At 40.6% G+C, this 21,463-nt stretch overlaps 1 protein-coding gene across 1 annotated transcript; it reads left to right on the top strand.

The window, feature by feature from the left end:
- Positions 1-1,226: 1,226 nt before the first annotated feature.
- LOC147197728 (uncharacterized) lies at positions 1,227-20,554 on the top strand. The gene is made up of 11 exons (XM_086126408.1): positions 1,227-1,457; positions 1,736-1,857; positions 2,017-2,044; positions 2,116-2,162; positions 2,273-2,423; positions 2,524-2,797; positions 7,141-7,246; positions 8,575-8,721; positions 9,833-9,893; positions 15,189-15,352; positions 17,028-20,554. The coding sequence occupies exons 1-11, from the start codon at positions 1,292-1,294 to the stop codon at positions 17,049-17,051; spliced, it is 1,290 nt and encodes a 429-aa protein (XP_085982534.1). The 5' UTR covers positions 1,227-1,291; the 3' UTR covers positions 17,052-20,554.
- Positions 20,555-21,463: the final 909 nt, after the last annotated feature.

Here is a 21,463-nt window from a genome sequence, read left to right as displayed (position 1 = left end):
TTTACGCTCAGGTAGCCATGGTTGAGGTCCAGGTAGCCGTGGCTGAGGCACAGGTAGCCGTAGTTGAGGTCTTGGTCGCTGCGGTGGAAGGCCTGGTGGCCTGGTACCTTTTGTTTATGTTAGTGTTAATTGGAATCAATGATTTTATTACTGCTTTGTTTTTGTTTACATTTAGCCATAATTTCTTTATGTTCTGTCCAATATGGCTGCCCCTCTGAGGACGAAGGACGTGAATCAGAGTGCTTGAGAATGCTGACCCACAATAAGATGAACAATTTAAAGTGTCAACAATTTGAATCAATTACAAAATATAGAAATTACAGGAGAAAACATAAAATCGTTTTTTTTTTTTGGTTTGTTTGGGGGTGGGGTTGAAAGTGGGAAGTTTTGCGATGGATAGGGAACAGTTTAAAGTTGGAACAGATTGAATTGGTCAAAAAATATATACAAATTAAAGGAAGAAAAATCAAAACAAAAATTGTAATTTCAAAAACTTTGTTTGTTATTTTAATAGGGAAAATGTTGACATTTTGGTTAATTACAATTTTTGGTATTGGTAGGGATAAAATGAACCGTTTCATGTTGCAACTGATTGAATCAGTCAAAAACTGCAGAAACTAGCGGAGAAAAACAAAACAAAAATACAGTCATTATTATTTTTGTTTTTTGTGTGTGGGGGTGAGAATGATTAATTTTGACTTTTGGTGAGTGGGAATTTTTGGCATACTGAAAATCATTCGCAAGGTGAATCGAATGAGCTGAATGTTTTGAATTGAAAAATGAAACATTGTAAAAATGAATGGTGATTTTTGGGAGTGAAATGTGAATTTTTTTAGAAAAACGTGAATTTTTGGATTGAGAAAAATTAAATCACACCCCTCGTGAATATCTGGAATAGTTTGAAGTTGGAACGATGAGAAAGATTAAAAGGAAAATGTGAAAGCAGTAGCAAGTCAATAAATGTGTGAGGTATGATAGAAATAGATGACTAAAGCAAACGGCCTAGAGTAGCATATCACGGGCTCGGCCGTCACACAATTACACGTGACCGAATTCAGGAAATTGGCGGAATTAGAAACTGTTGTGGTCGGTTTATGAAACCCATGAGCAATGTATCGGTGGGCGTGGTTAGTGTCACATTACCAGGTAGGCGTAGTATTTGTCAACAAACCAAAACTGGAGGACGTTTAGACTCACGCGGTTTTGTGTAGGCATTTGACGGAAGGTTTCATTTTGTCTGACAGTTCATTTTTCATCGTATAAACAAGTTTGTTTTTAGAAGTGGGCCAAGATGAGAGGACGTTCGAAAAGACTGGAGGACAAAGAGCGAGTGCACGGAAGAGCCAACAGCGGCGCGCATCCACTTTCTGAGTCCTTCAAAGCTGAAGCACACGCAGCAACCTCGGATGCAGCTGCCTCCGGCGTGTGCGCCCAGGAGGCGGCCGACTGGGAAACAGGTACCATGACTTGATGCGTTGTTGAATGAACCCCTGGGTGTCGTCAAATACAGTATTTCACGATTATTCACGTCGAAAGGAACTACGTATTTAGCCTACTTAACATTGATAGGTTCCACAGCTCCAGACAGACGTGATTAAGTCTTCACTGCAGTGTTTCACATGCGAACAAATGAGCAGTTATTCAGCATATACTTAATTCCTTCCTTTCACGTGTGTGTGTGGGTGTGTGTTTTCATGTACAGTATTATGATACAATTTTGCTTAAATCATCGTAGCTCCAAAGCACTGCAGTCAAGATACCAAGAAGGTCTACCTTGGAGTACGTGTTAAGATGCCTGTCAAAGATCTGCTTCGTAACATCCGTATAGCCCAGGGCAGGGACCCCCAAGATCCTCAGGTAACCTTCACCACTAAATCTTATTTCTGGCTCTTGATATGAGGGCATGAAATAACGATAAGTGCTTTGACACCCATTCATTATATCCGAGGAGCGTGTAAGAGGCGCAACAATGCCTAAAGAGTATCTTGTACTTTTTTTTTTTTTGCTATTTACAAGCAGAGCCTGCACAGCAAACGAGTACAAGGTAAGGACCAATTTTTTCATTAAGTCCTTTTATGTCAGCTTGAGAGATCATAATCAATGTGTCGTTTTCAGGGGACAAGAAGCGATTTAAAACTCGCACAAGAAATCGAACAAGCAAGGTCAGTGAATGTGATAGCGCCTCACATGTCTGCCGGTTGCCATAAGATAATGTTAAGCATTTGGAAACTTTCAACGGACCGCAAATACCTTGGCTGTCTTTCACTCACAGAGAAAACGCCCCACCAGTAGCCTGGAGGAGCTAGCAATCATCGTTGAGGTGCTAGAGGAGGATCTGAGGACAGGCACCACAAACAGTTCCACAATCCAAATGTCCTCTCCGAGCTCACCAGTATCTCCTGAGTTCACTTTTGAGTCAAATGGTAATTCATTTGTGTCATAGAGAAAAAATAGATGTAATAATAAGAATCATCATCATCATCAATTGCATAACCTCAATTTCTACTTTTACTTCATTACAAGGTACAGGTTACATGAGTGATGAGTCTGATGAAATCATCCCCAGCCCCCCTTCCCATACAGTCTACTCACCCGGGATCGTAGAGTACCACCAAAGCCCACGCCCTCCTGGCTTCCTGACCACAAGTTTTCAGCCCATGTGGACAGGAGACAGTTGGTACGCTAACTGCGCAATGAGAGGCTCTGAGTTCTTTTGGGCACAGTTGCAGAAGGAGGAGATCCAGCTGAGGGACATCTCTGATGTAGCACTGTTGGCCACTGACCAACACGGCCAAACGTGAGTTTAATGTTCATAATTGTCATACAATTGGAAAAAGAAGTTCAAGAATAAACTAGAGTTGCAAATAGCTAAAAAGGACCCTTGCAGCCATGGCAACGTTGTAGAATTTGCACATTGGGATACTGACACTTAGAATTAGTTTTTTTTTTTTGAGGAAGTACATCACATTAAAATATATTTGAAAAAATATTACCTCAATAAAAGGTAAAAAATTAGTCAAAATTTCAAAGGAAATGAAAAATGGACTTCCTATTGTTTTTATGGTAGGGCTTCCCAAAACTTTTTGTTGGTCTTGAGCTGTTACATATGCCTCCAATTTATCATACCGCTTGGTGAAGCGTTCAGCCAGGGTTGTCTGGTTAAAAAATTCTATAAGGCGCAACAAAGCCATTTTTTAAACCGCACAGTAAACGAATGAAGTAGTGATTATTTTGAAAAATGTGATGTGTGTGCCAAGTTATATGTTTTCCCAAATGTAAGCAACGCCAAAATTAACATTTTACTTTGCAGTTAGGGCACTGCCAGGGTAACCATTTTGGGCAACATGAAGAGCTTTTCCTTTATTTTATATCTCGAAAATCTTAAAATGAAGCACCGATAGTTTCAAGCCAAACTGATGAAATCTGAAAGAGGAGTTATCACCCCCCCCCCCCCCAATTTTGCTGCTGTAGACTGCAAATTTCCCCAGTGTGGGACAAATAAAGGTTATCTTCTCTTATCTTATCTAAAATGTGCACTCGATAAAAGCCCCCAAATGGGGCCAAATTTGAAAGAAAATTCTAAATGGTGAAACTTCCTGTTAGGTTTAGGATTTGGATCCAAGGGACTTTTTTTGTAGGTCTTCAGCAGTTACATAATGGATTTTTTCTTGGTGAACAGCACATTGCCATGGCAACATCACTCAGTGAAACAAAAATCTTTGTTTTTCCATCTCATCTTGAACATCTTATGATAAACACCTGCAGTTTCAAGACAGTCGAATAAAATCTCCAAGGAGAAGTTCTAAAATGCGATCTCTATAAAAGGCCAAACTCGAAAATTCAAAGTGGAAGACTTCCTGTTAGGTTTGGCAAAAGTCTTCAAGAGACTTTTACGTAGGTTTTGGCCTGGTATGTGTGCAAAGTTCCAATTAGTTTTGTGCGTGTTTAGACCCTTAAAATCAGCGTTGTTTTCTTGGAGAACGGCACGTTGCCACGGAAAGAGTGTTTCATGTAAAATCACAAACATTATGAAACCAAAATACAAATATGAGCTATATAGGGTCAGACAAAATGATCTGACTCATTTGTAGGTTAAATAAAAGGCAAATAAAGAAATAAAAAAATGTTTTTATTTCCGAAAAGTACTTATAATGCCATTCTGTTTCATTATGTTTGAAAAATTAAGTGGAGTTCTGGCGGTGCGAGGTCAGCCGGTTGATTTTCGTTTCAATGCAGATCCAGTAGCTCTGAAGTTGGTAACCCCGAACAAGATCGGGTTTCGAGCTGGTACGGGACCATGTCTACCAAGATTGAAGTGTAAAAAGGAACGCTTGTTGTGTTGCAGTTACATATTCGTTTGTTTTGATAAACGTTTCCACAATGAAAGCGTGATGCTCACCAATCCAATTCATGGCAGCAACCGAAAAAGAAATGAAAAACAATGGCATTATAAAAAAAACAAAGTAAAATGGCATTATATGAAAAAAAAGACATTATATGCACTTTGCGAAAATAAAAAACACTTTTGTGTTTCTTTACTTTATTTGCCTTTTTAACCAACAAATGTGTCAGATCATTTTGCCTCACCCTGTATAATCAAGTTTTCTTTAACTTTGTCGCGGGCACAACTGAGATTTTTTTTTTTTATCGCACAATAAACTAGTGAAATATTTGATGACTTTTCCTAGCCTGGTGTGTGTCATGAGTTTTCGTGTATGTTTAGACCACAGATGTCAAACTCAAGGCCTGGGGGCCAGATCTGGTCCACCACATCATTTTATGTGGGCCGCGAAGGCAAATCAAAAATGTCAACTTCCAAGATGCTTCCTAAAATCTCTTCCAAATTTAAAAATTATCATATGTAATAAATAAGAAACATATTGTAAGCATTTTCTTGTGACCAAACCCCTCATAACAGCAACTTAAACAATAGTTGAATAAACTGTTTTTGACTTTTTTTTAATATGGTTTCAGTCATAGCAGCCGTCAAAGGGAAACGGTAACTAAAATGTGGCCCACTACAAAAATGAGTTTGACACCCCTGGTTAAGACCCTCAAAATTAACATTGTTTTTTTGGCGAACAGTGCATTGCCATGGCAAGAGCGTCACATGAAAGTTCACAGTTTTACATTATGAAGGCCTGAACAATCTTCCGAACAAATATGAGGTAGATCTGGTTAACCCACTAGGAGGAAAAACATAAAAACAAACAAAAAAAAATAAAGCATGCATTTCCTTCAGCAAATACAGTAGGTGGTGCTCCCACTACAAGGACAAATAAGTTCAGATATGTCCTCAGACCTGTATTTTCATCAAATGTGTGACATTTTGAGAAGATTGGATAATCTGGATCAAATTGCATCATCTTTTATCGTCACTGTGAATCATCAGACGTTGAGGCACCGTAATTGCCACGCCCCTCACTGAAAAGTCGCAATATTCGGACGAGAGCATGATCATCATTTTCAGGCTTTCCTGACAAATTTTCAGTTGAATTTGTTCAACGGGCTCAGTGCAAGACATTAAAATGCAAAACAAGACATTTCTTGTGGCGCAATAAGTATAACAAAATATTGTCATTAAGATGTTAAGCCTGTGACTGTTCATATATGTGAATTTTGGGACTTTTTGAAGCATGTGTAGAGGAGCTATTAAACATTTCCTTTTTGGCAGTGACATTGATACACTGAACCCATGAGGTATTTGAACAACTCAAAATGATGCCCTCTTTTGTTGTCCCAGGTCTTAAAATGGGACACCCCAAGTTTGAAGTCAATTGGATGAACCCTCTAAGACACTGGTGTCAAACTTGAGGCCAGATCTTCCCCGCCACTTAATTTTATGTGGCTCGCAAAAGCAAATCATGCGTGCCAACTTCGCTGAAAATCTGTACCATAATGTCAAATTGTCCTGTGTAATATATAACATTGAGATTTTGCAACAATTTTATCACCGTGTTTCTACACACTTGAACAATAATTGAACAAACACCAAACAAATAGTTGACGAGAGTGATTTCAAAACTATTACCCCATCAGTTTGTTAGGTACAAGTAAGAATATGATGAGATGATTAAACATTTCTTCGGTTTCACTGTCGTAACAGCCCTACGCAGGAAGACGTAACTTCAAAGTGGCCCGTGGCTAAAATGAGTTTGACACCCTTGCTCTAGGACACGGGTACAAAAATTTGACATTCAAAAATTCATAGCTCACTCCCTGTGCAGTTTAGCATTTGGCTGCAATGGACTTTGTTGTATGTGTCAGGATGCTTGGCATCCCTGACAATTTTCATCGCCCGAGGTCAAACGTACCAGGATTCGATTTTGTTTTCAAACCCAAGGTGGCGCTACATAGCCATTTTGTTTGAAGCAACTTTAAAATACTGTATTGACATTTTCACCAGGCCCGATGAGTGTGCAAAATTTGGTGAGTTTTCGTGCATGCTTGAGTCCTCCAAAACGTGATCAATCTGCACAATATTAATAAGAATAATCATCATAATCCTAATAATAATTACGATTATTATTATTATCCTACCAAACTTATCGGGGCTGCACATCGGTCATCACCCTAATTATACCGCATGTTAAACAAGTTAAAAATCAGGTTTAGCGATCAATAAGATATTCTGTTTTTCCACAGAAACTAAATTATTATAATCAACATCTTTTCAGGGTGGTCCGGTGGTTTGCGCGTTGACCTCACAGTGCAGAGGTACCGGGTTCGATTGCGGCTCCACCTCACTGTGTGGAGTTTGCATGTGCTCCCCGGGCCTGCGTGGGTTTTCTCCGGGTACTTCGGTTTCCTCCCACATTCCAAAAACATGCTTGGCAGGCTGATTGAACACTCCAAAGATGTGAGTGTGAGCGCGAATGGTTGTTCGTTTCTATGTGCCCTGCGATTGGCTGGCAACCGGTTCAGGGTGTCCCCCGCCTACTGCCTGAAGACAGCTGGGATAGGCTCCAGCACCCCCCGCGACCCTAGTGAGGAGAAAGTGGTTCGGAAAATGGATGGATGGATCGAACATCTTTTCAATGTAAATGTGTGATGGTATCAAAATGTAATACTGTAATATTAAAAGCTTTTTGTTTTGTATAGAACAAATGAATGGCTTTGTCTCTCTCCCTCTCTTCACAGGGCTCTCCATAGTGTGGCGAGTGATGGCAAGAGGGTGCTGGCCTACGCGATTGCGAAAAGGATGGCTGCACTCAACAGCTTGGACTTAAAAGACTCTGATGGAATGGTAAAATACAAGTTTGAAATACTGTCTTGTACTTTAGGGGGAAATTAAATCAAGGTTTATTGCCACCAAAATATTACAGTTTTTATTGACTGCAAAAGCTGAATTATCAATGTCTTTGTTTTAAAGTTCAATATACAGTCATACCATAATCCGTTCCAGAAGGCTGTTCGAAAACCGAAACCCCGCTTTTTAAAAAAAAAAATCTTTATTGAACACGTCTGCTCACAATGGAACGCTACACGAGGAAGCGTCACTTTCTCGTCTACCCGAGGAAGTGTCACTTCCTCATTTAAGGAAGGCGAGAGGAGTCAAGTGACGCATTCAAGTGTGCTCAGTTTGGTCGAGAACCAATTTTCGGTCGTAATCCAAGGCATAAAAAACTTGAAATTTTTGGTCGAGAACAGAGACGTTCGAAAACCGAGGTTTGACTGTAGCCTGTCCTGTAGGTGTTTATTAAGGTGTGGTTCAGATGTCAAGAACTCATAGGGTCAAAATTTGGGAGACCGGTGCCAGGGGGGTCATGAAATGTTTTTGTGCCAGCGCAAGTCTAGTCTGGCATGTTTGGGGGTGTGTCACGCCTCTCTGGGCATTCCGGCGCATGGAGTTGCCTCAGCCCCAACTTATCCAACAATTTTGTAAGCGGAAATAGTCTGCACTCTGCATAAAAATGGGCGTATCATCATTTTCAGCCTGGGGCAATGGTCTAGTTCAGCACGCTATTGAATTTGGTAAACGTGCTTAGACTCAGTGTGCGTGATGTCGGTGCTCCTGATGCTTCTCGCAATTCGGTGACAAAAACTAGACTCAAGTTTAGACTAACTAAAAGCAGGTCTATTGTGCAGCGCAGGTTTTGTAACGCAATTTTGGTGTATTTGATTGAGGCGCAGGCAGAAAAAGTCCATGCTCCACGATCGTGGCTGGTGGATTATAATCGTGATCATCTTCACATGTATGACCAAATATCTGCAAGGAGAAATGCAGTTTACCTGCCAATGTCATGCACGGAGCAAATGAAAGATGTGGTCACGATTGGACGGGAAAAGGATCGTTCCATCTATCAGTGGCGCAAACGGCCCGTGACGCTTAACTGTACCTATGCAAAGTGGAGCATTAACCCAAAAGAAAGAAAACTCCACACAATTCGTACAGTTACACTGCACTTTGCGCTAGACTTGCATCGAGCATGAAAATTCGGAATTCGGAAGTTGCTATTCCAAGCTGCTGGACCCATTTTTTGGCTCTCTTGGATCCATCAGATCTAAAAACAGAATAATACACTGAATAATGAAGATGTTGATTTGCTTATGAGCTGTCTTTTATGTTTTCAGACCGCCCTCCTCCTCGCAGCCAAACACAACCATCACCTGATAGTCGAAGATCTGATCAATTTAGGTGCGCGTGTCAGTGAAAGGAACAACTCAGGAAAATCCTGCCTTCACCTCAGTGCTGAGAAAGGCTTCATCCGAGTGCTTGAGGTTAGAAACTTGCTTTTCGTAATACGTCATCAAATGTGTCGAGTTCCATATCTGCCCATGTGCTTTGTCCAAGTGAATTTAAGTAATAAAGTGGAAACAATCGAAATACGTGCTGTAGGTGCGAATTTATGCATAACCAAACGACAAAGTATTTTAATGACATTACAGCATTGTCTAAAAAGGAGTGAGCCAAAGATGCATTTAATTTGCATATGTTAACTGACCTGGTACATTTTATTATTCTCAGATGATTGACTTTTATTCCATTTGCATTGAAGTACCGGTACTTCAATCCGTGTACCATTTTGTCTTCTATTTCCAAATGGTGACGCAAACCCACCCAGTTAATTGTAAAATCAAATTCAGTCCTTCTTTACGATTTTTGTGTTTTAAAAGAGATGCGTTGAACCTTGATGTAATGTAGTAAAATTGGAAATGAACTGACTTTTAACATTCTTTGCAACTCGATGGCCCTACATTTGGAAAGTACCAATTACTTAGAAGTCGCCATGTAAAATGCAAATCCACACAACTAAGGGAGTGTTCGGAAATTCAATCTGACGTCCTAAGTCTAATCTGAGAGTTTTCCATTACATTCCAATTATGCGGCGAGTTTCCTAACCATCTGGAGTGTAGCAGAGTGTGTTTGGCATGCACAAAATAAAACATTTTTTATCTATGTATACATGTATGCGTGTGTGTGTGTGTGTGTGTGTGTGTGTGTGTATACTGTATGTATATATATATAGGTATGTATATATATATATATATATATATATATACACATATAGGTATATATATATATATGTAAACGCATTTTACACAAGACATGGTTACAATGATGTAAATAGTACACACAGTAAAACATATTTTGTCTTTGTGTTCGTGATGCTGGGATACCTTCTGAATTATCATAAAAGTGTTGTTAGGATTAATTTACTTACTACATATTCTTAATACTTTGCAGTCCAGGGTGTGTACTTCTTTTCAATTTCGTCTTGCCATTTGACTCAGTCACGGCTCTTAATTGAGCTCAACCATCTTGCTTGTGGTTTCTTTCAAGCTAGCAACACAGGTGACACAACTTTCTCACGTGTCCACTTTATTTTAGGTTCTGAAACGCGCTATGCTGGAGGGTGTGTACATTGATGTTGAAGCAACCGATAAGTATGGTAAGTCTTTGTGGAAATCCGCGTTGGGAAATTCCTTCACTTAATGTTCTTTGGATCTCTGGAACAATATGATGTCATAAGCATTGGTGTTTTGAACTCATTGTTTGTGTACAACTTCATTTCATCGTTAGCAAAGGTGGAATTAGGTCACATGCTGTCTGCTCAAGTCATTAGTAAGTCCCCAGAAGTAACAAATTACGATGGCAAATATCAAGCAAGTCTCATCCAAGCTAAATTTTAAATGGAGTCAAATCATCACCGGGGTTAAGCAAGTCAGAAGTCAATTCATCCAATCTTGAACAGTCACAAAATATATTAGGGTGAGAATACAATGTTGTCTCTAATGATAGCACCAAAATTGTATTTATTATGTTTTTATGCCTCATAAAAGTTAAAGAGAACATCAGCGTGTGAAATCAAATTTATATGTCAATACTAGAGCTGTCAGTTTAGCACGTTTTTATTGGCATTAATTTAAATGAGTTTCAACGGGATTAAATTTTTGCTCCACTGACAAGGCCAAAGTTACCTGTATCATACAGGTATACGATGTTTGCCACTGACGCGATTGTTACTTGTTTGGAACTATTTTGTGTGGAAGGTTACAGTGTTCCGTGTCCATATAAATAGAGCGGATGGAGCTTCTCTGTGTTCGTCTGACAGGGATAGTGCACTGCAGTGGTAGCGACCTCGCAAAAATAAAACGTCTCCAGTGTTGTCATTGAACCAAGTGTAGTCATCCGAAATAATGTCTACACAAAACCGTCGAGAGACTTCCGCGCAAGAAGGACCAACAGAATCACCATAGCCTGACTGTTGTGTTCAAAGCAAACTTGAGAAAAACGAAGTATGCAACCATGGCTTAAATCCACTATAGGCTGAGTACTAGTTTACCTTAGAGTTGCACTTTATAATGTTATATTGCTCTGTTTTGATTCCATAAAAAGAGCTGTTAAAGCAGCTGTTGTGTGACAAAATATATCACACGATATAACAATTTCGATTTTCAATTTTGGGGCGTCTTTCTCTAAGTTTACTTTGCGCTTGAGAAGTTGTAATTGTCTTGTCAATATTTGCATTTTGCACATAGAAAACTGATTCATGATTCCATGTTGATGAGAGCATTAAAATGGGGAAAAATAGAACAAAAAAATATAAAAGGAAATTCAGAAACAATCAAAAATGCGTGAGTAATCACGATGAATTTTTAGTGAATTTGAGTTAATTATGACAGTTGCATTTTTAATTAGATTAAATATTTTAATCGTTTGACAGCTCTAGACAATACACTACACTTAAAAATATATGCATCCCCAGACACTTTTTCCATCAAAGTTTCCACATTTATTCATTAAATGTGTTACAAAATTAAAAATAGTCAAGACATGATAGATGAGGTTAGAAATAATTTTTGTTTTTAATCCATAAAAATTTGGTCTTTGAAACTTTGCTTTTATAAATCATTTTGTACTCGCAGAACTTTGGCATTCTAGCTGTCAATTTGTTGAGGTACGCTGAAGGCGTTGTTCTGAACCTGCATCTTGTTATCGTTGCAAGGTTGCAAACCATTTTATAGATGTAAAGCATTTTTTTGATAGCCTCTGAAAATGCACCTGTAGTTTGTTCCATTTTAAAACCTAGTCTCAAATGACTTCTGACATACAGCCAAAAGCATAATGGTAACTACTGTTGATGTCCCTTAGCCAAAAGGCCAATGTGCCCTGTAATTTATTAGAGAGTAAACTAATGCCAAGAACACAAGTGAGTAACATTTCACAACACTTAACCAATACTCTATTTTCAATGTGGGAACTTGGCACACTTCAGTACTGTTCTGAAAGATTCTGCATACAAACGCAATGCAATGCAATTTTTTTTACGCCGTGTCTGCAATCAACTTTTGGGTTGAGCCAGGTACTCGTTTCAGACGAGCATCCGTTTTGAATAATACATTTTTGCCCAGGATGAAGGTACTCTTTGTCATTATCCGTATCCACGGTGATGGAAAATTGCCATTGAATAACTACTTATGAAATCACCCGTCCCGTTCGGCGTTGGGCCAATCACACACAGTCAAGTCAAGTCAAGTCAAGTCAACAGTATTTATAGAGCACTTTCAAACAGCCATCGCTGCATACAAAGTGCTGTACATGGAGCAATTTAACATGCACAATAAACAGTAAGACAAATCGGTAATAAAGGCGGTAGAAAGCACCAAACAGTAAAACCAAGAACAAATCTAAGTCATGCTGAGTCGAATGCCAAAGAATACAAGTGAGTTTTGAGGAGGGTTTTGAAGATGGGCAGCGAGGAGGCTTGCCGAATGTTCAGTGGGAGGTCATTCCAGAGAGAGGGACCAGCAACAGAAAAGGCTCGATCCCCTCTGAGCCTCAGTTTAGTTCTTGGTACTTCTAATAAAGTCTGGTCCACAGACCTGAGGCGCCGGGCAGGTGTGTAGGGGCGGATGAGCTCAGAGACCTCACAGTGACCGACTCTCCTGAGACAGTTTTCCTTAGAAGAGCAGCCGCGCTTGACTCTTTCTTACACGTCCTTGGGTGAACTTGTTTTGTAACGTAAGCAGTGCAATTTGGAAAGCCAGTGTTCGTTCTTGAAATCTTGAAAGTTTGACAAACTAAAATTTGAGACAATTTAGGATGATAGTGCATTCAACTTTGATTATATCTTGCAGCTTATATCAGCATCCCTGACATTTTTATAAATGGTGCAACTTGAATTGTGAGAGTGTGTGTGCGCAGAGGTCCCTGCTCCCTGCCCACCAGCCAGCCCACCCCTCACTCTGAGGCAACCTAGTTGATCCTGCCAATAGAATCTGCTCGACGATTAAACCATGCAAAAGTCTAAGTGCATACGGCCCGTAACCTAAACTTGTAACCTTCCAAGATTTTGTATGATTGCAAGGACTCACAATTGTAGTTCTCCCCATCTGCCTTTGTGACAATTGTGCAAAAAAAGCTCTCTTGTCGCTTCATAGGGATCTCATATCCAACCTGTCTAGCTTGCACTCTCTTTTTCACCAAAGTGAGATGTGAATTCACTCGGACAGAATGTTGACTGATGAACCCAAATTTGATCACTTCTCCCCATTGTAAATCCCTCCCCTGCCACTGCTACTTTTCTGGCTGCATAAACAAATGCACGTTTGAAGCTTTATTAGTGGCGCGTTGGACGCACTCCTTTCTTTTTGAAAGAAGGGGGCGTGGGGGTCAGAGTGGAAGTAAATTTTAAACACACTTTTTTCCACACTGAAGAGACAATATAAGGAACATTTTGTTATGTTTTTAGGTTACATTTGGTTTGGTGCTCTTTTTGGCGCCACCTGTTCTCGTCATCAGTGTCCCTTGTGTTTAACCAATCAACTCCCTCAACCCTTTGTGTCTTGTCCAGGGGTTTCTCATTGTCTCGTCATTTTGCTTGTATTTAGTTCCCTGGGTTCTGTCAGTCTTTGTTGGATCATTGTGAGCGTCAGTGTGCTCCTGTCTTTTTGTTGTTGTTGTTGTTGTTACTTTGGTTTCTTGGATTTCCAGGACTTTGTTCGAATACTTCGAGTTCATGTTTTCACCTGTGTACCCTGCTAGTGTTTTGTTTGTTTTTTGTGAAATACATCGTGCTCAGTCGACCCTGCTCCTCCCTGCTTTTTGGGGCCCAACGACTCTACCACCTCGCAAAACCTGACAGAATCACCCCTTTTTTATTATTTTTTTAAATTGTTGTTTTTTGTTGTTTTTTTTGGAATCGACTGTTTGTTTCAGTGCAAATGAAGCAAGGCAATCACAATCAATGAAAATCACACACATCATCACATGTAAAAATAATGAGTAAATGACCAAAAAGAAGGTTTGTGTCATCGGGGCTCTGGCCTGCCTGTGTGGAATTTCCATGCTCTGTTCTTTCAAGCTCTGTGTCGGTTTTCTCTGGGTACTCCAGTTTCATCCCACATTCCAAAAACATGTGCATGGTAGATTAATGGAACACTCTAAATTGTCCCCAGGTGGGATTGTGGGTGTGAATGGTTGTTTGTTTCTGTGTTCAGGCTCCAGCACACCCATGAGTCTCGTGAGAATAAGCGGCTAGGATAATGGATGTTTGGATGATGCAGAGATGTTTCAAAATTCTTAACCAATAAGAATTAGGAGTGATTACTTATTGAGTTATTAATTACTTGATTAAATTATTTGCGGATGAGCTTAAGGAACACTATAACAAGTGGAAAAGTTGCAGTGATATGATGGCCTCACTCAATAATTTTTAGCTTGTAAATCTTAGTCCCAAGTGTGAAAATTTGTGGCCCAGGTCTAACTTGAGTCAAGTCATGTGATTCGAATATTTTTAATATACAGACCTATATTTTACATGCTGAGTAGGTATTAATTCAAAGATTTACATTCACATTACAATTTGGGGTGGGGGGGGGGGCATGGTGGGCCACTGGTTAGCTCATTGGCCTCACAGTGCAAAGGTGGATCCCAGTGGGACATGCCATAAACAACTGTCAAATTGCCATTCCATTTTTCCCTCACTCGTAAACAAGACCCTCGATCACCTCCACTTGGGGCAGGATCTCATCCTCGACCTGGAGAGGTGGTGATTTTCATCTCAATCACTCATGAACAAGACCCCAAGATACTTAAACTCCTCCACTTGGGGTAAGATGCCATCCCCAACCTGGAGAGAGCACTGCACCCATTTCCAACTGAGGACCATTATTTCAGATTTCGAGGTGCTGATTTTCACCACCATACCGGACCACCTCAATGCCTCGGCTGCTCCTCGAAATTATGTCCAAAAAGGTTATGAACAGAATCGGTTACAAAGGACAGACTTGGCGGGAATCCAACTCTCATTGGGAACGAATCTGACTTACTGCTGGCAATGCGAACCAAACTCTGACATCGGTGGTATAGGGACCGAACAGCCCCTATCAGGGGGTTCGGTACCCCATACTCCCGAAGCACCCCTCACAGAACTTCCCATGGTCAAATGGGAAGTTCTCAAAGTCCACCAAGCAGATGTAGACTGGTTGGGTGAACGCCCATGCACCCTCGAGGACCATGCTAAGGGTGTAGAGATTGTCCACTGTTCTATGGCCGGGACGAAAACCCCACTGCACCTCTGTTTTGAAGAATATAAAATCACTGTATAGCTGTAAATGTGTGTGTAATTCCTTTTTTAAATTTTTTTATTCTGTGCTTATATTTTTCTGATGATAATTTGAATTTTATCTAAAATTATCTAATTTTAACCACCATTTAAAATGTGTATTGTATGTGTTCACAGGAATGAGTGTTCTTCAGTGTGCTTCAGTGGCCCTCAAGGCGACGTTGCAGCAATTGGAATTGAGCAAGAACCTCAGTCAAACTGGACTCCACATGCTCCGCAAAGAACAGCTTCTAGAGACCCTGGAGTGTTTACTGCAAATGGCCAGTTACTCTCATGTCATGGTTCGTACTCGTACAAAGACTGTAGAAGAGTTAGAATATAGTCCTATGCATGTCCATAATATTTTTTTTTGTTAAACTATAGCATGTATCCAGTGTGTATGGACTGTAGGCCTACAACTGAATCATAAATGTGTATTATTCCATTATCCCACATCTGAACACTACTACAGACGTCTACCAACTCAAAAATGGCTGAGGCACACAGCACAGAAGCATAAAGAGCCAGATAACTGTTCAGCCCATCATAAAGAGCCACACCACACTGAACTGAAAAAGTAACTTGCAATGTCCAACTACAATAATAGGTACACTTATATGTACACTCTAGTTCAGGGGTCACCAACATTTTTCAAAGTGAGGGCTCCTTATAAATGCAAATGGCTACCATCTTGACACTTCTGAAATAATATGCTCAAATTACATTTATAACTTATTAATAATTTATGATGTTTATTTCTGTGAAACCACTGATGAAATTGATCCAATTAAGGATGCAACACTCTCTATAAATCTCTCCAAGTGTTTAGATTTTCAAAACATTCCTAGAAAATCCATCACCAATGAGCTATTTGTAGAACAGGCCTGCAGGCTATTCTTTTGGCTCACGGGGGCGTTGGTGACCCCTGCTGTAGCTATTTCTAATATTTTCGTTACCACATCCAGCGCAAAAAGTATTATAAATCGGTCTGTATTATATTATTCTATTCCACAGCACTGAACACGCAATCTTGTTAAATGAAAAAAAAATACAGCTCTTTGATTGTACCAAATAAGACCTAATGTCGTAGCTGGTCATTGTGACCAGTTAAAACTCATTCACTCCCAAAGACATATTTGTCTTTTCACACTCCACACATTCAACTGCGGATACGTGGGGGGGGGGGGTTCAATTTTTCCAAGACTTAGGGGGAAAAAGGGGGGGGGGGTCTAGAATTGGCTGGTACTGAATGTTAAGTGCTGCTAGCTAGCAGCTGTCTGCCAGCACAACTGTGGGAATCACAATGACAGAAAGAGTGAAGGAAGAGAAGCACATGACTTATTTTCAGCTGTCTTGTGTCTGAATCAGAGGAATTACAATTCTTTACAAATGTAACAAATGAAACCTTTTATTGCTATGCCAAACTTCCAAGTGACGTCTGAAAGACACCTGGAGCGTCATTTTATCTCATGCTAATATTGACAAGACGATTTCAACTTCTCAAGCGCAAAGTAAACTTAGAGAAAGACGCCCCAAGCATGAAAATGAACCACCACCCCGCCCCCACTAAAACAAGTGAATATCAAAACATGGCTGCGCTGTCAGAAGTGAACGAGTTAAGGCTGAACAGTGTTAGTTGGTCTTTTCAGCTAAGTGGCTAACAAACAAACAAGCTACTGTATGTCAGTGCTCTGGCTGGCCACCAGTATGCCCTGAATGTTTTATCATCAATCACACGATGACAATTTTTTTTTCAGCGTAGGGACAGGTGTTGGCTCAGGCTCTTTTATGCTAAGTACTCCCTGTGGTTTCACAATGACTTGTGTAGCCACACGGAGTACTTTGTCAAAACATGACCAAGTTACCAATTAAAGTACAGCGTAGTACAAGACGAACAAGCATGGTAGTCAGGTTTTTCATCTCTTTGTACTACATGTGATTAATCTGAAGTTCCTTTTCCTTCTGTTCTTTCCACAGGGGACCAGGGGTATGAACGCCTAAGCTGCAGCATGTCAGCTCAGTAAAAGACCCGACAGTAATGTTCTGAGTATGAACAGGCTTGGTTTGTGGGAGACCATCAAGTGTCTTCTCTCACGAATCCAGTTCTGTTACGTAAAGCATCTAAGGTTGTGTAAATTCCTTTTTTTAAGATCTTCACAAAGTTTAGGTGCCCATTAGATGGTTTCTGTGAAACTTCACTGTTTGTTACGTTTGAGTAACAACTTGCCTTCAGTGTGTGGTCCACTTTTATAATCCTATGGAAAGTTGCTTGTATTATGCTGTCTAGCTTGATGGGATATGTTGGTGTACTATGTGCTGAATTCGGCTCAGGTTACAAATCCATGACCAAGTTCAACTAAAGGGTAGGTTTATTTGTATAAACACCAATGCTACTCCATGCACGCACTAAACAAACAAACTCCTACAAAGAATGGATGAGCTCCATCACAGACAACAATTTGTTTGTTATCAGCAGACAATTAACTTACCTGCCTAAATACACATAATTGAACTTGTGTTACCAGCTAGGACAGTTGTGGACATGTTGCAATGGTATTAAATTACTGTTAGCTGACTTGACGGTAATGTGATTGTGCTACTGTAAACGTAGCCCAATCCAATGTCATTGTCTGTTTGTGTCAGTTTCCAGCATTTCCATCTTGATATACAGTAGTGATAATCATTTTATAACCATGATAAGTGGATCGAGATCATACTTAAATATGAAAGGGCGTTATATTGTGTGTTGAAAATTTGTGTTGGGGAACTCTGTTACTTTATATCCTCCTGACAACCAGTAGTTCAAATTTGTCCTCTGTAGAGGACATTTGTGAACCTAAATATCTCCCACCCAGTGCCTCCAATCGCATTAACTCCTTTTGTTACTCGAAAGAGGACATTCAGTGCTTTCCAATGATACCAAATTTGTAGGGGTTAGAAAAAGTAAGAAAATGGCTTCCCTCAGTGCAAGCACTTTTTATGGGAAGAGGAAATGTAATCCTTTTTATCAAACACATTTTGTCTTGAAATGCTGTTGGCATTTTAATTGTAAGACTCTTGTGAACACGTTAAAGTGTTGTTTGAGTTGTTTTAAGTGTATTTGAGCCTGTTTAAAAAATGTAGTGGGATTTCAAACATTTCTTTTGGAGTAGTCCAATTACTTCACATAGATTGGGGAATTTCAAAATAAATGTGATTGGACAACATTTTTTTTCCTGGTAGTCAGGAGGATATTTGTTTTGAGATGGCGTGTTTCATGCAGGCACTTTGGGCCAAATAATCTTGTGTGCACGAGTTTGAAAAGTGCACAGCTTGCACGCTTTTCTGGCTGCGTGCATTCTCCCATGGACTTAAGCACTTTTCTTCTTCCTCACTCCAGAGGCTGTAGTAAGTCTAGCGCCTCGTGAAGGTGAAACATCGTGTTGCATGTTTTGATGGTGTTAACGACCCAGCAACTCATGCCGACAGTGTGGTACACAACTGGCCGAAACCACTCAGTGACATTCACTGACTGCCTAATGGCCGTATGTCTGTCCTTGCCACATTACTTTGATGGCCGAACATATTAATTGAACTCATTCAATGCCAGACGTTCTATAGCCTCCTATAGCCTCTCACGTGAAAAAAGACAAAAAACGATGTAGTTGGGATTTAAATCTTTCTACCTGTTTTTTTTTTTCGGCTTCAAACCTGCAACTGCCAGCTTGGAGTTTCTTTTTTTTTTTAATGAAAGAGCGATTACAACAACTACAGTCATTGTAATGGCACAATGATGAGTTAGATAATGAATCATTTTTTGATTCCCTTATATGCTGGTCATCATCTTTGTTGAAGTGACATGGCGCAAGATCTATAGAACAGCAGGAACATCCACCGTCTTACTGCTGGACCCCCAAACATGCATTCAGTCATTAACACAGTATCCTAATTAAAATACATGTATTCATTTTGCGACCTGTTGGTCGACTGGTTCGCGTGTCGGCCTCATAGTGCAGGGTGCAGGGTTCGATTCCGGCTCCGGCCTCCCCGTTGTGGAGTTTGTATGTTCTCCCCGTGCCCACATGGGTTTCCTCACACATTCCCAAAACATGCGTGGCAGGTGAATGGAAAACTAAATTGTCCTTACGTGTGAGTGTGAGAGCAGATGGTTGTTTGTCTGTGTGTGCCCTGTGATTAGCTGGCAACCGGTTCAGGGTGTCCCCTGCCTACTGCCCGAAGACAGCTCGTATAGACTCTGGCACGCCCCCCGACCCTAAGCGGATCAGAAAATGGATGGATGGATGGATGGATGGATTTCATGCTGAATAGAAACTGCTTTCCCACAAGTAGTGTGTTTGACAAAGCGATATGCACCTCCCACTGGCCGCTACGTAACGTACGGTCTATTTTTATCTTTAAAGTGTCCTAAATTGTTTAAATGGATTCGAATGACATTCACATGTGTCAGGAAAACTCCATGCACTTTGATTTACAGCCAAGCTCAGACTTAAGTGAGTCACGCCTCTTTGAGGTTGCGCACAATTTCCCAAGGTGTGTCAGAAGTCTGGATGGAAGAATGCACATGCCAGGCACAGGCACGTTTATTTTAAAAAAAAAAAGTATTGCGTGCAGACGGTAGAATATAGCCCTTGGTGAATTGCTTTTCATTTATGTCACGCTTTACGATTTCATCGGGAAGTGTATATTTTTTTGCTCATTTACAACTGTTAAACAGTTTTTCAAGCCTCGCTTTTAGATCACGAGCAACACTTTTTACTCTACAACTGTTATTATAATTCCTGCATCTATCCATCCATCCATCCATTTTCCGAACCGCTTGATCCTCACTAGGGTCGCGGGGGGTGCTGGAGCCTATCCCAGCCGTCTTCGGGCAGTAGGCGGGGACACCCTGAATCGGTTGCCAGCCAATCGCAGGGCACACAGAGACGAACAACCATTCACGCCCACACTCACACCTAGGGACAATTTAGAGCGTCCAATCAGCCTGCCATGCATGTTTTTGGAATGTGGGAGGAAACCGGAGCACCCGGAGAAAACCCACGCATCTAGTCAAATATATTCCAGAGGCATTTCTCCTGTGCTATCATTATGGTGTCTGCCTTGAATACAACGACCTGATGTTACTTTCTGATCTTTTGTCATCGCTTCAATTGTATCTGTATTTGTGCAAAATGTTTAATACTATAACTACAAGTTGCTTTTTGTTCTGATTTTATGCCAAATATCCGCGGACGTTCTGAATACGTATCCTTCGTCATTGGCACGATGCATAAAGCATAAAAAAGGGATTTACAAATAACTGTTGATTTTGGGATTATTTGATGGCAGAGCCAAGTTGGCAAGGCTGGTATTGAGGCATTTATCGTGGGAGATGTGAAAATACAGCATTTTGTGCCCTGCACTATAATGTACTTCCATGTGACAAAGAACTCTCTGTGGCGATGTGCGAATATAACTGTGCATTGCCATCTTTGAGAACGAAATAAAGGCAATCTATTATCCAAGTCGTTTGTTTTGAAGGGGATTTGTGTTTGGCAACATTCATAAATGCAAATGAAAAAGAGCTGAATGAGTCGGCGGCAGTAGGCCTTCATTTTTTTGTTTTTGTGTCACTGCTTGCCAGCTGCTCACAGGAGAGCAAGCGAGGAGGGGCACGCCTTGAAAATGAATCAGCGTCAGACAGTTTTGTTTAATTTGTCATATTTGCTTTAAATATTGTAAGAACCTTGGAAAGGCATCGGCAAGTGTAAATTAAAACGGTGGATTTGAGAAATGCCTTTCATATTTTGAATTGTTCATAACTTTCATAACTTTGCTGAAAAGATAATTGAGTGATATTGCGTAAAGAATGTAACAATGCTTATCTGCTCCAAAACGTCATCACTGTGGAACTGGCACAGGAAATATACATATGGATGGCGTGGGGGCAACAACAAGGGGTCACCATTCAAGCTGGCACCGCCACTGCTTATACTATGAGACTGCACGATCAGCTGATTTGGTTCTGTGCTCTTGGGGTGAATTCACGACTGTTGGGGAAACTCCACTTTCTACACAAACTAGTTCCAAGTTCGGGTCACAAATTTTGAAATGAGCTCCTTCACTACATACTTCATAATTCCAAATTTGTGCTCACTGTTCTCCAAAAGGCCAACCTGGTGGTCCAGTGATTAGCGTGTCGACCTCACAGTGCAGAGGTACCAGGTTCGATTCCAGCTGCGGCCTCCCTGTGTGGAGTTTGCATGTTCTCCCCGGACCTGCGTGGGTTTTCTCCGGGTACGCCGGTTTCCTCCCACATTCCAAAAACACACATGGCAGGCTGATTGAACACTCTAAATTGTCCCTAAGTGTGAGTGTGGGCGTGAATGGTTCTTCGTCTCTGTGTGGCAACAGATCCAGCATGCCCCGCAACC

Source organism: Hippocampus guttulatus, chromosome 12, assembly GCF_054856545.1.
Source record: "Hippocampus guttulatus isolate MCC_2025c chromosome 12, RoL_Hgut_1.0, whole genome shotgun sequence".
Lineage (NCBI taxonomy): Eukaryota > Metazoa > Chordata > Actinopteri > Syngnathiformes > Syngnathidae > Hippocampus > Hippocampus guttulatus.
The sequence above is the reverse complement of the archived record's forward strand: the minus strand, read 5'-3'. Positions and strand labels throughout refer to the sequence as shown.

Bases quoted from the DNA above. Each gene is read 5' to 3' on its own strand.
- LOC147197728 (XM_086126408.1), top strand. From the start codon at position 1,292: ATGAGAGGACGTTCGAAAAGACTGGAGGACAAAGAGCGAGTGCACGGA. The intron at 2,045-2,115 runs GTAAGGACCAAT...TGTCGTTTTCAG, and splicing joins GCACAGCAAACGAGTACAAG to GGGACAAGAAGCGATTTAAA. The intron at 9,894-15,188 runs GTAAGTCTTTGT...ATGTGTTCACAG, and splicing joins TGAAGCAACCGATAAGTATG to GAATGAGTGTTCTTCAGTGT.